This window comes from Ochotona curzoniae, unplaced genomic scaffold, assembly GCF_017591425.1.
Source record: "Ochotona curzoniae isolate NIBS_2020 unplaced genomic scaffold, NIBS_Ocur_1.0 scaffold_4812, whole genome shotgun sequence".
NCBI lineage: Eukaryota > Metazoa > Chordata > Mammalia > Lagomorpha > Ochotonidae > Ochotona > Ochotona curzoniae.
This window is the reverse complement of record NW_024467124.1, coordinates 1,160,429-1,176,296: the sequence shown is the minus strand read 5'-3', so window position 1 is coordinate 1,176,296 and position 15,868 is coordinate 1,160,429. Positions and strand designations below refer to the sequence as shown.

Below are 15,868 nucleotides of genomic sequence, written 5' to 3'. Positions count from 1 at the left end.
ATGGCATTCTAGATAATTAGCATCAATTCAATATCCCTCATGTGTGTAAAGGTAGGTTTCATGTGGATTCTTGAGTGCTGTCTCAGACCTTTGATACTAAATCCATAGTGGACTCAGTTGTGGTCATGTTTTAAAAGTTCTCCCAATGATTATTAAAATATCTTTAATAGGATAACCTGTGTTCTAGAGCACACTAAACATTATGCCACAATTAATGAGTCACACTTATTAAATCATCTCACTCACAAAACCTTGTGTATTTGCTTTGTGAAAAAGTGGGATGGAGTGACCCTGCTCTTATAAGACCCACCGAATCCTCCTTGCCTCTCCTAGGGCCATCTTTTGTGTGGGTCACGGTTGGACCACATGGAAGACACCTAACATACTTGCTTCTAGTTTGCCAGATTCTTTTTTAAGCCTCCCAAATATTGATGCTTCTAGCAAGCAGATGGAATTTATTAGGTGTACTTGCCTTTTGATAAGAGTCAGTGACATATTCTGGACAACAGAGCAAACTGAGAGATTTTTGAAAACAGTTTCTGCTTTGTACAAAAGGTGGGGTGATTTTTTCTCCTGTCTGAATTGTGTTTCAAAGCTAAGTAAGTGTAAGTTAAACAATGTCTGAGGCAAAGTGTGGAAGAAAACTAAAAGCACAGTAGACTTCCATTTAATGCCTTCAAAGTCAAGTTTCTGATTGGGACTTCTGCTCGTGAAGCCATCCTGCTTCCGAGGCAGCCCCTCACTTTCCCTGTGTTGATTGTTTACTTGATATGAAAGGTGCACCAGTTGATAACTTACTATTGACAATTGCTTCCTCGTTTTATTACTTGACTGTGATTTGAGAAATTCAAATGAAAACGTAAAGCTATTTCATCAGAGTGGAAGGAGCACTAATAACTCTCAGGAAACTGCTCGTGTCCAGATAATAAGTGGTGAGGCTTTAATAGATCATCTTATCCACAGGGTGTCAGCCACATCAATAAATGAGAGCCTTGACTGTCATGAAATTAGTACAAAAATAAAAAAGTAGATTAATTCTTCAGACGAGGTATATATCAAACAGATCCACTGTCTTCAGTTTTCTATGAGAAAAATATATTTCTGATTATTACTTGTTAATCCTACGTGTTCTATATGCCCTCCAGTGCAAATTAAGGGCAGGAAAAGAGTTATCCATTCAAAAGCTTAATCAGGTGACAACTAATACATAAAGTGTGAATGCAGGTTGTTCCTAGTAGTGATTGACTTTGTGTTCCCTGGAAGAAAAATAATGATATGTAATTTAAATGAAAAATCTTGGAGGTGTTACATGATTGTATATAAGGTTGAGATACAACGGGGGGCGTACTAAAAAAGATTGCAAATTTTAATTCTCTGGAAAATAAGACAGGGATGAACTCTATTAAAGGAAGTTTTACAAACAGAAATGTTTTTTTTTAAAAAAAAAATCCAATAGGAATTTCCTCTTCAGAGGATCAAAAAATAATGCAGGATTGTAACAGTTTTCAGCTCTATAAAAGTGTGAGGGCAGAGTAACAGAAGCTGATGGAACTGGAACTTGAGGATCTTTCCAGGAATCAGTGCCCTTTGAAACACAGGGGAGAAACCACATCCTTAGGTGCCACTGGTCTCCAGAATGACAAATTCCTCAACCACCCATTTAGCCAGGATGGTCTGAAAAATATTCCAGGAGAGGGGCGGGACTTGAACCTGTGCCAAGCACAAAAGAACTTCCATCCTTGCATTATTTGCTAAGGAATACAGCATAACCTGTATTTACCAAGATTTCATTGTGTTATGTGTGTTTTAAGTAATCTAGAGATGATTTAAATTGTTTGGTAGAGGGTAGATATTACACAGTGGGTCATTTTGCTGTTAGATGCCTTCGTCCCCATATCAGCATTCTGATCATGTCCCAGCGCCTCTATTTGCAATCCAACTTCCTACTCACACACGGGAGGCAGAAGATGATGGTGGATCAAGTGCTCTGGCCTCTACCATCTGTGAAGGAGACACAGAAGGGTCTCTGGCCTCCTGGTTTTAGCTCATTGGCTCTTACAGGCATTGAAAGACTGGCTCGCTCGCTTTCTCTCTCTCTCTCTCTTCTCTTTCCCTCCTCCCTCTCCCTATGCCTTTAGTGGTTTCAACAAATTAATGAACATTTAGGAAATAGATAGGAAAGTATAAAAGAGGATGTGCATAAGGTCATATTAAACATGGTAATATTGAAGAACACATGAGGAACTTGAGCAGCCACAGCTTTTGTTGCTTACATGGATTCTAGAACCTTCACCTGTGAATAGGAAGGAACAGCTGCTTTCCCAGAGTTCCTGTGCATTCTCTACCTTTTCCTTCCTGCTGTCTCACCTCATGAGTTTCCACTTCCTCAGTTTCTCCTTTCGATAATTCCAGTTGTTTGTTATTTCTAACGTCATCTGCTCTCTCCTTCTCTGTCTCTGCCTCTCTTCTCTGTCTCTGCCCCCCCCCCTTCTCTCCTTCTCTCCTTCTCTTTCGCTCTGTCTCTCGCAAGCCAAGAGCCCAGACCCCAATCTGGGTCTCCTCCTCGGGTGTCAGTGACGCAGGTTCTTGAGTCCTCACCTGCTGCCTCCCAGCATACACATGAGCTCCTAGATCGGTAGCACGGTAGTTTGGACTCAGGCATTCCAAGAAAGGATGCACCTTTCCCGGGCAGCAGCTTAACCACAATGCCAAGTGACCGCCACCATGGTTTTGGATTTTTTTGGTACTTGCTCTTTTATGCAACACAAAGTTTTCTTAATATTTTCTTACCCAATTATTGCTTTATTAACCCACTTAGTAAGTTACCGAAATAAACTAAAATATCTTAAATCATTCATTTAGGAAAGACAGTTGGAGAACTAGTGAAAGAAGTGGATTGGCTCCCAAAATGTTCCCATTTGGAATCATAGAACAAATTTGATTCTGTTTTTCAAAAGTTTCACCAACACGGTCATTGTGCCATCACTCTGATCGGCAGGTGCTCCGATCTTCAGCCTCAAGGGCCTCTCCTGCTGCTGACCAGTGTTGTCAGGTGAATGGCCATCACTGTGCTCCTGGTCTCTCAGATCAAATCTTGAATGAATGACTTTGGAAAGGAAGTATTTGAATGTTCCCAAAGGAAAATTGAGATGGATAGTACTCCACACATTCCCTGGTTCACTGGGATGACTCATTTACAAATAACCCAGAATATTGTATATAAGAAAGCAGGCACAACTAAAGTTTTACTTTTTAAAATGAAGTTATGTATTTTAGTATTCTGCGATATAATTCCATAGGCCTGGATTTTCCTTCCCCTTTCCTCAAATCCCACCTCCTTCTCCCAACTTCCCCCGCATTACTATAGTATAGTCCTTCACAATCAGTGATCATTCTGCTATTTCAGTTATCCCGACATTGTAGGCATGGACAGTGGCAGAGAGTACAGCATCCTATTATCAAGATACATTCACCAGTTTCTTGGGGGCCCAGCGCAGTTGCATAGTGACTAAAGTCCTCACCTTGAACGTACTGGGATCCCACATGGGTGCCGGTTCTAATCCTGGCAGCTCCGCTTCCCATCCAGCTCCCTGCTTGTGGCCTGGGAAAGCACTCAAGGACTGCCCAAAGCCTTGGGACCCTACACCTATGTGGGAGACCTGGAGGAAGTTCCTGGCTCCTGGCTTGGGGTTGGCAGGGTTGGCACAGCACTGGCTGTTGTGGTCACTTGGGGAGTGAATCATCAGACAGAAGATCTTCCTCTTTGTCTCTCCTCCTCACTAGATATCTGCCTTTCCAATAAAAATAAATAAATCTTAAAAAAATTTTCATTGGGAGTTCATCTTTGATTTATAACTATAGACACATACCACATTGTATCTTCACATCTGGATATGATAGTCTCTGTTACACAGTGACTATACATCCCCTTAAATGAAAAACCATAAAACAAAATCAACAACAGAGAAACAAGTAGAAAATGTACAACATGAAGTTAAATAGCATGCTACTGAATGACCAGTGTGTCACTGAAGAAATGGAAAAGAAAACCACTTTCCTGAAGCAAATGACACTATCGTGTGACCTATGAGTCAGTGAGTATAAGAAAACAAAACATTTTGAATGAATGAAATGAAAACAAAAATATCACACCCCCCGTGATGTAACAAAAACAGTATTGAAAATACTATTGATCTTGTATTTTACATGAAGCTTGCCTTGTATCACAGAGAACACATGATATTTGTCCTTTTGAGATTGACTCGTTTCACTAAGCATGATGGTCTCTAGTTGCAATGACAGAATTTCATTGTTTCTAATGGCTGAGTAGTATTCCATGGGTAGGCATCTGGGTTGTTTCCATGTCTTTGCTATTGTAGATTGTGCTGTTGTAAATATAGGATTACAGACCCCTTTCTGATATGCATAGTTCATTTATTTTGGCTATATTCCTAGGAGCTGAATAGCTGGGTCATGTGACAGGTTTATTTGCAATTCTCTAAGCACCCTCCATACTGATTTCCACAGTGGTTGTACTAGCCTACACTCCCACCAGCAGTGAAGGAGGGTGCCTTTCTCCCCACATCCACCCTAGCAGGTGTTGTTAGTAGAGTTCTGAATGTAGGCCAGTTTCACTGGAGTCAGGTTGGACCTCAATGTGGTTTTCATTTATATTTCCCTGATAGCTGGGGAGCCTGAGCATTTTTTCATGTCTATTAGCCTTTGAATTTGTTTTGCAAAATGTCCATCCTTTTTTTTTGCCCACTTCTTCACAGGGTTGCTTGTTTTGCTGCTTAGTGTCTGAAGCTCTCTGTAAATCCTGGATATTAGTCCCCTGTCAGTTGTGCAGCGTGCAACAACTTTCTACCATTCTGTTGTTGCTTTTTCACTTTGTTGATCATCTCCTTCACTGTACAGAAGCTTCTCAGATTGATGTCGTCCCATTTGTTTATTTTGCCTGTGCTTTGGGTGACTTTTCTAAGAAGTCTTTCCTAATTCCTGTAGCTTGTACAGTGCTTCCTATGTTTTCCTCTAATGGTTTGATGGTTTCTGGGTGCAGATTGAGGTCTTTGATCCATTTAGAGCTGATTTTTGTATAAGGTGAAAGGTGGGAGTCTTGCTTCTTACCTCTTCAGGTTGCTATCCAGTTGTCCCAACAGTGTTTTTTGAAGAGACCAGGATTTTGCCCTGGATGTTTTCAGTTCTTCTTTTTGAGAATCAGGTGAGGCATGAGTGGAAAAGCCAGTGAGAGGATAGAAGATCTGGTATGAACATTCCATTTCAATTCCCATTGGTACCATCAAAGCACAGGGAACATTCCAAGGCAAGCTGTTTGGATGTGAAATTCCTTCTTTCTGGATGCTTTGTCTTCCTAGTAAGGTTGCCATGATGGCCTGACGGTTGGACACCATCGTGGCCTAGTTTAGCACAGCTGAATCCTCAAACAGATGTGTTCTGCTGAGTGAATTGCACATTACATTCCTCATGTGTTTTCATCCTGAACTCATTAAGCAGAGGAAATGGATATTTCTTCAGACATGGGTTTGACATTCCATCATACTGTACCATAAACAGGACAGGCAGTGTGCAGACAGTGGGGCTGGGCCAGCAGCCGGTGCTGGTAAAGGCCCTGGTTATCTCATTTAAACAGATATTAAGTAAGTGTGGGTGCCGGTGGTGCGATCATCAGCCGCTTTCCACTTTTTGAATAAATTGCTAAGAAGGAATCTTTTGCCTACCAGATGTGACCTAGATTTAGATTTCCAGAGGCAGAGGAGGGACAAAAATCTCCATTGTGTTAAGAAACAATTGCTGGTAAAATGCATGGCAAATGAGCTTATCTCACTTTTCCAGGTGTTTGGACTAATATGCTATGGAATTACTGCTTCATTTATGAAAAATAATTGAGGAGAATGTTCCAGCAAATCAAATTTGGATAAAGGCTCAGGGATAGCTATTGTGTCGTTAGCAAGTCTTCAAATGGCAGAAAGAGCAGAAGCCAATAGAGATAATAAAAATATAAAAACCCTGTGTTTAAGAAGAGTCTCCTATGAAGGGTCAGGCACGGGGGTACCTTCCAGCTTGCATTGTGGTTTAGTGAAATACTGAAGAACAACACGAACAATTACACTCCTCTCAGTTGGATGAAAGCTGTTTCAAAACCAAAGCTTGTCCGTCTGCTGATGCTGATAAGGTCTTACTACTCTGTTAAATGTGGCATTTAAAAAAAAAATGTGACATCTTTATTCTCTCTTACCCACTGTCTCTCCTTTCTCATTTCCTTTCATCTTCAGGAGCCGCTACTCCAAAACCAGTCCCAGAGCCCGAGAAACAAACGGACCACACTGTTAAAATTGCTGGAGTCATTGCTGGCATCTTGCTGTTCGTTATTATATTTCTTGGAGTTGTGTTGGTAATGAAGAAGAGGTGAGCTATTGCCAGAGACGTGGTGATGGGCCATCGTTTGCCGGGTTGCTTCGTGGGTGCGAATATGTTCAGTTAGTGTGTCACATCTGTGACTCTGTGATTGGTGGCATTTTTTTTTATCATTCAGCATTCAAGGTGATGGGACAGAAATTTAGAGTAAACGGTTGTTGTTTTGCATAAATATACAAAATGTCAGAATAATTGAAGAAATCTGTGTCTTCTCACCAGGAAAGCCATTTGTTTATCGGGAAATTGCTAGTACTTATTATTAACGTACTTGTATTTGATACTCCCAAAGATAGGAGAGTGAAGACTTTTCCTTATCATTATAGTGAAAATGATGATGATGATGTTAGAATTTAGTGAGCTAATGTTATGCACAGAACCCATGCTAGGGCGGTTCATCAGCACAATAACCCATGAAAAAGAGTATCTCAAAGGACCAACAACAGAAAACCTCAGGGCAGCCACAGAAATAAGGACAACTCAATCCCAGACTACGTTGTAAGAGCTTCTAAGAGAGCCATGTCTAGCTGAGCCATGTCTAGCCATATCTGGGCTTTGTGGGGGGAGGAGGCAAATGGAGCTGACTACAGTGAGCAAGCCCCGGTTCCCATCCACAGGAAATAAGCAGTGTCTTGTGCTTAAAAGTGTAAGAACTTGCTTCCTAATGAAATCTTTCATTTATGTAGAAACTCTCAACATAAAAATAGAGATGATAAGAAATGATAGAATAACTTGTCCCAGACAAAGGGAATACATGGATCTCATTCCCTTCTCCTGTGTAATTTGTAAATACAGAATTGAAGAGAGGTCATGGCCGGTAGAAGATGGAGGAGGTGAAGGCAAAAACATTTGGTAACCTGTGGTCTTGAAAGTCTTACCTATTCATGCAAAGAGGCTGAAAGAGGCCCTGAAACCCACTGATGTCCTTTAAGTAATGACAACTAATTGTTATCACAGAAAGGTTGCCCTGATGTTAGCATTGAGCACAGCAACAAGCGAGGGCGAGAGTTGGGAAGAAGTTAATGAGAAAGAAAATAGCTAGTTGGAGAAAGAAAGAAAAATACAGAAAGTTCCTGCTTCCTAAAGTTATTGTCACTCACTGAAATACAGAATATAGGAACTAGAACATACAAAGGTAGAGTAAAAAGTTCATGGAGAGGTAAGTTTATGTTGGTGCAGTGTTTTTGAAAGTCCAGGCATGGTGTTTTCGTAACATAAATATCACTAAATATGCATCTCCATCCTATGCATGAATTTCAAACATTTATATGCCAAAACAAACGTTTTAGTTCCAGTTTCCTTGAGATGTTTGAAGATGATGTGGATTTGGGGAGTAAAGGTTGAGGGTTCAGTTTTGCATGTTTCAAGTTCAGTCTTCCCTGAAAAGTCAGTGGAGACGCTCGTTGTGCGGCTGAAGATGCTGTTGGGGTGCAGGCAGAATCTTTGGCATGGCCTGAAAGTCACCAGAGTTTCTGGAGCTGAAGCCAAGGGTTAGCTCAGGTCATTCAAAGTCCCTCTTAGAGTGAGAAGAAAGAATTTTGAGGATGAAGATAAAACCTTGGAAAACAGCACTTAAAGGGTGAGTTGATATTGCAAATATATTCACACACGTCCCTCTGTTTCTTGTTTCTGCTCTCCTTGCATGGTTTTTGTTCCAGTCCAGCCCCAAGGGGGGCTGCTCTTCTGCTACAGCTGTCGTTGACTTGGGGCCTGCTTCGTTTCAGCTCTTCTCTTTGTCGTCTGTATCTTATCCCTTTTCCTCTCTTTCCCCTGTCATCGAATTTCTTGCTGCCTTTTCAATTATTTTTTTCCTATTCATTCTATTTCTCTGTACCTTTCTCTTTTTTACACTTCCTCTTTGGCTCTGTATTTCTCTTCCTCCACATTTGCTCCTCTTGTTTCATTTACATTTTTCTTTCTTTTGTCTTCCCATATCCCACTCATAAAATTTCCTTTGGATGCTCTCCATCTCACTCTATGTAGGTATGTTATTTATGTAGATGCGTTAATTTTGACATCACTGGCTTCCTTTTTCTTTCTTTCCTTATTTCTTTGTTAGTATAAATCTAAGCAATAATAGACTGTTTCACTCCTGGATGTTTAAACTCAACATTTCCTAAAGATTGGTTTTAAGTTTTTATGTTAATCTGGTAAATTCTTTGCAAGGAATAGCCAGAAACTACTAATCCACTTGCCCTGTGACCTTCGATAAGTGTTAACTAACCCCCCAAGGATCTATTTCTGCAGGATTCATTCATTATGCTACCTGGGTCTCCCAAGTAGTCATTGAGGTTGTGTTATATATTATGCATTTAAAGATTGCCTGCAGTGACATGTAGCCCCAGTGCTTAGACTCCACCTGGAAGTTACGTCAGAACTTACAGGATTATTTTCTAGGTGATGATCTTAAAAGAACCGTCCTGCCAGCATGTGCCACTTTGCATTCCATTTTTCTGACATAGAAATACTCTTTCCATCAAGCACGTTATAGATTAATTATAAACACAAAACTTGTCATAAAATATAGACCTCAACAGTCATGTGGTCAAAGTTTCCTGTTAAATAACAATTCTTGAAACTTCTAATTGTCCATGGTTTTCCTCCAGAATTCAAGTATTATATTTTCAAAGCTATATTTTTAAACAGAATAATTAAAGCATGGAATGAATCATAGATAAGTTGCTGGAGCGTTATTGATGAGGAACAAGCATATTTCATTATTTAAACCTCCCGGTAGCTCTCCCAGAGACTCTTTGTTCAGTCACTTCAAGCCCAAAAATATTCGAGGGTGAGCACTTGATCTTTCAGCCACACATTTCCCACTGTCACATAGGAGGCCCTCAGTGTAACAGAGGAAGCTGGGACGAAGTAAAGCACTGAGAGGAAGGAGTGAAAGAGATCTCCCTCAGGTGTTCTTTCCACGGTTCCATTAGTCATTTCTGCTGCTTGGAACCTGAAGCCATCAAAATCCCAGACTGCTTCCTGGGGAGGGGACCTTAGTCTTCTGAGTCAACTTAAAGTTGGACTAAGCCCAGCAGAAAGTATGGGTGAAACAAATCTATTTGTGCTTCTGAAGGTCTGTCCTGCTGTGCAGCAGCCGGTGGGGGTGGGTGCGGTGGTATCCTCTGTGCTTGTCAGCATACAAAGTCTGCCCAGCTGGAGATGTGGGGCTGACAACCACAGGCTCTGGAGGATGGTCAGGCTGCACATTGCAAGACATTCTCTCTCTTTCTACTTTATTTTTAATTTTATGGTGCAATTCCATAGGCTCTGGGATTTCTCCTACCCTTTCCTCAAAGCCCCTTCCCCACAACTGGTTTCCCCCATATTATTACAATACTATAGTCCTTTAGTGGCAGTCATAAGTCCATCATTATCCATCACAGGATTCAAGTGTATCCTGACATTGCTGGTACAGACAATGGCAGACAGTCCAGCATCCTATTGTCAAGGTATATCCAACAGTTTCACTGGGAGTCCATCTTTGATTTGGAAGTAGAGATGTATACTGCATTGTACCTTCACATCTGGATGCGATAGTCTCGATTACACAGTTACTGTACATTTTATATGAGAATCCGTGAAACAAAGTCAACAACAGGAATAAAGTTAAAACAAAAAATTTACGGCACCATGGAGTTAAGTAACATGCTACTGAATAACTAATGTGTCGATGAAATGAAAAAGAAAACACAAAAGCTTCTTGGGGAAAATGATGCTACCGTATGATTTACGAGTCAGTGAAGAACTTACTTATTAGGAGAAAATAAACTGTCTTGAAGAAATGAAAATAAAACAATATCAAAACCTGTGGGTTGCAGCAAAAACAGTATTGAAAGGGTTATTGATCTTATCATTTGCATTAAGATTACCTTATGTCAGAGAGAACATATTTGGCTTAGCTGAGGTAGAAAAAGGCTAACATAGAAAAATGATTTTTCCAGGTGGGCGTCTAATAGACAAAATGTAGAATCTGTTCAGCTCATATTAGCTTACAGGCTTCATTATAGGAAATAAGAGTGAAAAGCTTAGATGACCATCAGAGGCTCTTGGCTCCGATGTCTAATTCTGTCACCTCTCGATGACTAATTGCTTCTGGAATTCAAATATAAAATGAAATCTTCTTCAAAAACTTCTTATAAAACCTACACAGTCACTTATTCTGTAAAAAAACAAAAAAAGTTCTTGTTTTAAGAAGTTTACCTTCTAAGAACTGTATGTTCCTGTAGTGGTGCCACATTTTTGGTGCACCGGATATAAAGAGAGCAGGCGAAGTCAGTGCCTACAAAAAGCCTCGCATAGAACCCCAGAGCAGTGTACTCTGCAGCTCAGTGCACAGGAACTGGAGCTGCAGATGCATACATGTTGTATCTATATATAATTACCTGTATTTGCCTAAATGGAAATAACTGCATTTTCAACATTTTTCTTGAGGAATAATTTATCTCAATACCATGTTTGACAGAATGGAGTACTTAAGTACCACCAACTTTACGTGATTAATTGCATTTGTATTGTTTCTAAAATTGCTATAGATCTTTCAGAAGTTTCAAAACATTTGTATTAATTACAGTAATAGCTGTTGTGGCACATAAAAAATCACAGGACCTGTGGCTATTTGAAAAAAGGAGATATGCATTCTTGGATGAAATAGTAATAGTAGTTTTTCTATTAGATTGCCACCTGTTATAGGTAAATATAAATATTTGTCATCCTGAAATGCCATACTTCCATTTCCTTTCCCTAACACATTTTAACACATGTACATTTTGCAAATGCAGTATCTGTTGTTAAATATTTAGCATCCATTCTATTTAAACAATGCTAGTACTACCAAGAAGAAAATTGCAGTAAAAATAGGAAATATTTCTGAAGATCTCATGAAACGGAAAAAGATAAGAGGGAAAATGTGATGAAAGCCCTGAGTTCAAAGAGATGCCTGTAGTGTGTGGCCGGAGGCAAGCTGGCGTTAACTATAGTTCCTCTGCTCTACCTGTTTACATATGAGATGGGATTTTCCCCTGTTACAGTTAAGTGTGACTTGCATGTGGAAAACATCTTAAGTCTGCGAGCTTTCTTCAAAGTTCACTTTCAATATCACACCTTCTGCCCTGTGTGGAGAAAGACAGATGTACACTTTCTTTGTGATTATTCTTTGAAATGTGTCCTGAAAAGGCAGTCATAGAAATAAGAACCAGATGCTGAAACTTTCCAGGCAAGCACACGCTTTGGCGTGTTTGCATCAGAGCCTGTGTGTAGTCAGACATGTACAAATGCACCATCCCAATGTATCCACTAGCCGCTGACCTCGTGGAATGAAGATCAGCTGGACAAATTGGATTTTGCGAACACCTCTTTTAACCCCTACCTAATGGGATCACTCTAAGATGTCCTATATTCTCTCCTGGTTTTGAACCCAGTCTAATTGCTTTGTTGACTCTTTTTTCTTAGCGATTCTTTGGGAGCTCTTTATAAATATTTTTAAAAGAAGGATAAAGAAGATATGCATGAGTTTTTCATTATCTAGGAGAAAAGTGTCCGACAAATAATGAAGGGCATTGCTGGAACCTTACAAACCTGGGTCCAGAGCCCAGCACTCCAGGTCTCTCCTTCCTAGCAATATGCTTAGTTAAATGAGATATTTCACATTGAGCCACTTTGTCTGTACGCTATATGATGATGATGATGATGATGATGATGATGATGCTGTGTGCTTTGTTGGGGAAACCTGAAGTTCAGGAGAATAATGTTGGAACATAGTTGATGCTTGAGGACAAGACATTCAAGACCTGGTTGCTGGCACAGTAGTCTGTGATAGAACCTGGGCTGCCACTGAATAGATCCACTTCTTTTTTTTTTTTAGAAATTTGATGTTTGTTTGTTTATTTATTTATTTAATTTTATTTATTTGGAATACAGCAACAAAGGAGAGAGAGAGAGAGAAAAGAGAAATGTTCTATCCACTGAATCACTACCCAAATGTCCACAAAAGCATGGCAGGGCTAGCCAAAACCAGGAGCCAGAAATTTCGCTCAGGTGTCCTCGGTGGATGGCAAGGACCCAAGTAATCAGGGTTGTCCTCTGCTGCCTCCCAGGGACATTAGCAGGAGCTGGAAAAGAAACAGTAGGGAAACTCCGTGCCAGGAGATTTCTTACGTGTAGCCTAGCCCAAGGCACCACAGTGCCTACCCAAAATGTACGCTTCTTAACCACAGTGGCTCATGGGGGAGAAAGGCCATCAGGCGTCTTGTTCCGTGTGTTTCCAGTTCTCTCTGTGACCATTCATTGAAAACACTGTGCAGTCATCAGTTTGCATCCATACTGGTGAATGCTTCAAGGGTAGTTTATACAGCCTTCCTTCCATCGTTACAACAAACTGTCTATGGTATGCAGTACTTAGAAAAAGATTTATTGAATTCCTGTTTTGGTGAGGTGATTCTGAGTCCAAAGTCAGTCGGCTCCTGTGGGTTTGGCAGCTCGTGGAGGTGGCGGATGGTGGTCTGCCACAGTGGAGCATATGGAGGTGGTGGTAGGAAGGAGTGTGGACTTGAGTGGAAGAGCTTCTATCACCAGACAGCAAGTCTGAGAGGGAAAGTCAGAATCCTGCATCTATCTGAGGGGTTAGCCCACTGACTTAAGGACCTCCCTCACCAAGGCCTCACCTTAAAGATTTCACCACTGTGTAGTATCACCTTATCTATAATCATGAACCTTTGAGGGACATCTGAGTTGATGTCATAACTGTGACAGATGCTACCTGTCCTTTCTGTGGCCGCGACTATGAGACGATGCTTTATAATCAGCTTCAACACCCATATTCAGACAAGAGTGCTTTGCCATAATAGACAAAGAGTATGCATCAGCACTAAAGAAAAAATGCTCTTCTTTTAAAATTGTGTGTATTTGTTCATCATTCTTATTTTAGTTTTTTTAAACAGCCGAGAAACAGAGAGAAAGAGAGAGAATATCTTCCATTCTCTGGCTCACTCCCCAAAATGAGAGTAGACCGTGTCTATGCAGGAATCTGGAGCTCAGTCTAACTCTCCTTCATGAGTGCTAGGGACCGAGTATTTGAGCTGTCACTGGCCACCTCCTTGGGTACACATTAGCAGGAAGGTGGATCAGGAGCTGGGCGGGGACTTGAACTTGGGCACTCAAGGACAGCACACAGCTCAAAGAACATCTTAACTGCATGAAAAATCTGTTAAGCCCAGAAAAAGGATTCTGGCACTAAAGCCTTGAATTGCTTTGGCTTTGCTTTCATTTTTCTGCAGATTTATGCTTATAATTTGTTAATTTTCTAAAGTATAGTTCTAGTGGACAGAATCCCTACTTTGAATACTGTGGGTTTTCCCTTAACTTGAAAAATCATTCTGTAGGCTTTTAATTTAATATATCAAAACAATTGAAATGAGTATGAGTATAGTTAAGTTCAAATATAGCTTAATTAAAGGAAAAAATAAGCTCATTGCTGTTTTTCAAAGTATCATTATTTCTGAACCGGTTTTGAAGTAGTTTTACAAATTCAAGGGAACTTATAAAAACTCTGGAAAATGAAATTTAAAGTTTATTTGGAGAAGATGTCATTTTGAAGTCTATGCATTCTTTACAATATGCATTCCATGAACTTTTGAAGACCTCTCTTAGTGTACGCCATTGAAATTTTTTTGTAAGTTTCATCAGTTTAGATTAAAATATACTCTATTCAAAGAGAGAGTAAATAACCCCAGAATGACTTTTTCATCTACGGGCACCAGATCTTAAAATAAAATAGAAGATTCCGTTTTCCAGTCTTGCACCCAGTGCATCTCCAACGGGAAGGCTGCACTTCTGTAACGCAGTCAGGACTTGTCGTTCGCAGCATGACCCTTCTGTTGCTAATGGCTCTCCCACCACCTCTTTGTACGTTATTGCTCCTTGAGTGTGTTTGATAAGAATTTGTGATAAACATTGATTCGTTGCCTCATGTCAGAAAGAAAACAAATCCAGAGGGGAAAAAAAGCCATTTGCTGAAATGCTAATAATTATGCATTTTTTGTTGGAAGCTATCAAACTGCCATCATCCCTTTACCTGATTTGTCTAAAAGCCTGATTGGGGATTTGGAATCATCAGTCTGTAGTTGCAGAAATTGGCTATCCTCAAAGAGCATTGGTCACCTTGAACACCTAATTCTTAAGTATGATCTTAACCTTTACTAAAGGAAGAAGGAAAGAAACCTCACGAGTGTACTAAGGTCTCCAAAGTAGGGTGGTGAGGCAGCATTTGCTGAGAATCTTAACTCAGCAGCTGTCCTTCCAGAAAACAAGTCCCCCATCTGGGGACTCCTGAAAATGACTAAGTGTGTCTTCACGGAGAATTGCTTAATCGTAACTGCATTCTTTGATTCCAGCTTTGTTTTGACAGTAGTCAATATTTTCCTTGTATAATTTTTGCAATGAGGGTTGACTCCGACTTCTCACATAAAAGTTCGCAGATGAATAGCTTATGGAACAGTAACCTGGGGCGTACAGGTGAGGTCTTGGTGCAGAATATGTGTTGTGCAGCTTCACTCAAGTCTAACACAAGAGCACAGTTACTCTTCTCTCCCCGTGGGAAGGGACATTTATTGGCAACACATCATTGTTTTGTTTGTTTTGGTTTTCGTTTTTTGTTTATTTGTTTTTGAGATATGCTTATTTGAAAGGCAGTTACAGAAAGAGATGGGGGATGGATCTTCCACTCTTCAAATGGCTGATTCACTCCCTCAAGAGGCCACCACAGCCAGGGTTGGACCAGGAGGAAGCCAAGAGCATGGAACTCCTTCCTAGTCTCCAACATGGTGGAAAGTGCTCAAACACTTGGGCCCTTATTTGTTGCTTTCCAGAGCACATGAGAATGGGATTGGGTCAAAAGCGGAGCACCCTGGATTTACCCAGTTGCTCTACTGGGATGCCAGCATCATAGGCAGAAGCTTATTCTGCAGCTCCACAAATGAAGCCTTCACTTAACCATTTTATTTTTTGTTGTGTTGGCCAAAGCAAATACATATCCAGTCATCAGATCGTGGTTCCCAGTTCTATTTTAAGATAAAAGTGAATAGATGACATGTAAATTACCACATTTTAAAAATATTACGTGTATTTCTGGCCATAGGTATTTTCTTATTCAAGCAAAAAGTAAAAGACTATCCCCTTCCAAGCTGCCTGTCTTTCCCACATGCTCGTTAGTATTTTACAGTATCCCGAAAGAGAGAACGTGTGCTGCAACCCACCTTGTGAGTAGGTGATTCCTATTCGGAAATACAAGACAGTGTCCGCTCCTGTCGCTGGGTCTGCTGTTTGTAATGAGCATCTTGAATAGCTGTTGATTCACATCTTTCTCTCCAAGTTGGGCATCCCTTGAACTCTTGTGAGCCTCAGAGAGTAACATCCATTAGAATGCATTCCTTCATGAGGT

The 15,868-nt window shown here is 40.5% G+C and overlaps 1 protein-coding gene across 3 annotated transcripts in view; it reads left to right on the top strand.

Moving 5' to 3' along the window:
* PTPRM (protein tyrosine phosphatase receptor type M) overlaps window positions 1-15,868 on the top strand; it is a 773,655-nt gene that overhangs the window by 540,513 nt on the left and 217,274 nt on the right. For all 3 annotated transcript variants that reach the window (XM_040970558.1, XM_040970557.1, XM_040970559.1), the window contains one exon: window positions 6,294-6,426. In XM_040970558.1, the coding sequence (XP_040826492.1) occupies window positions 6,294-6,426 (133 nt within the window). The remainder of the gene's footprint in view (window positions 1-6,293; window positions 6,427-15,868) is intronic.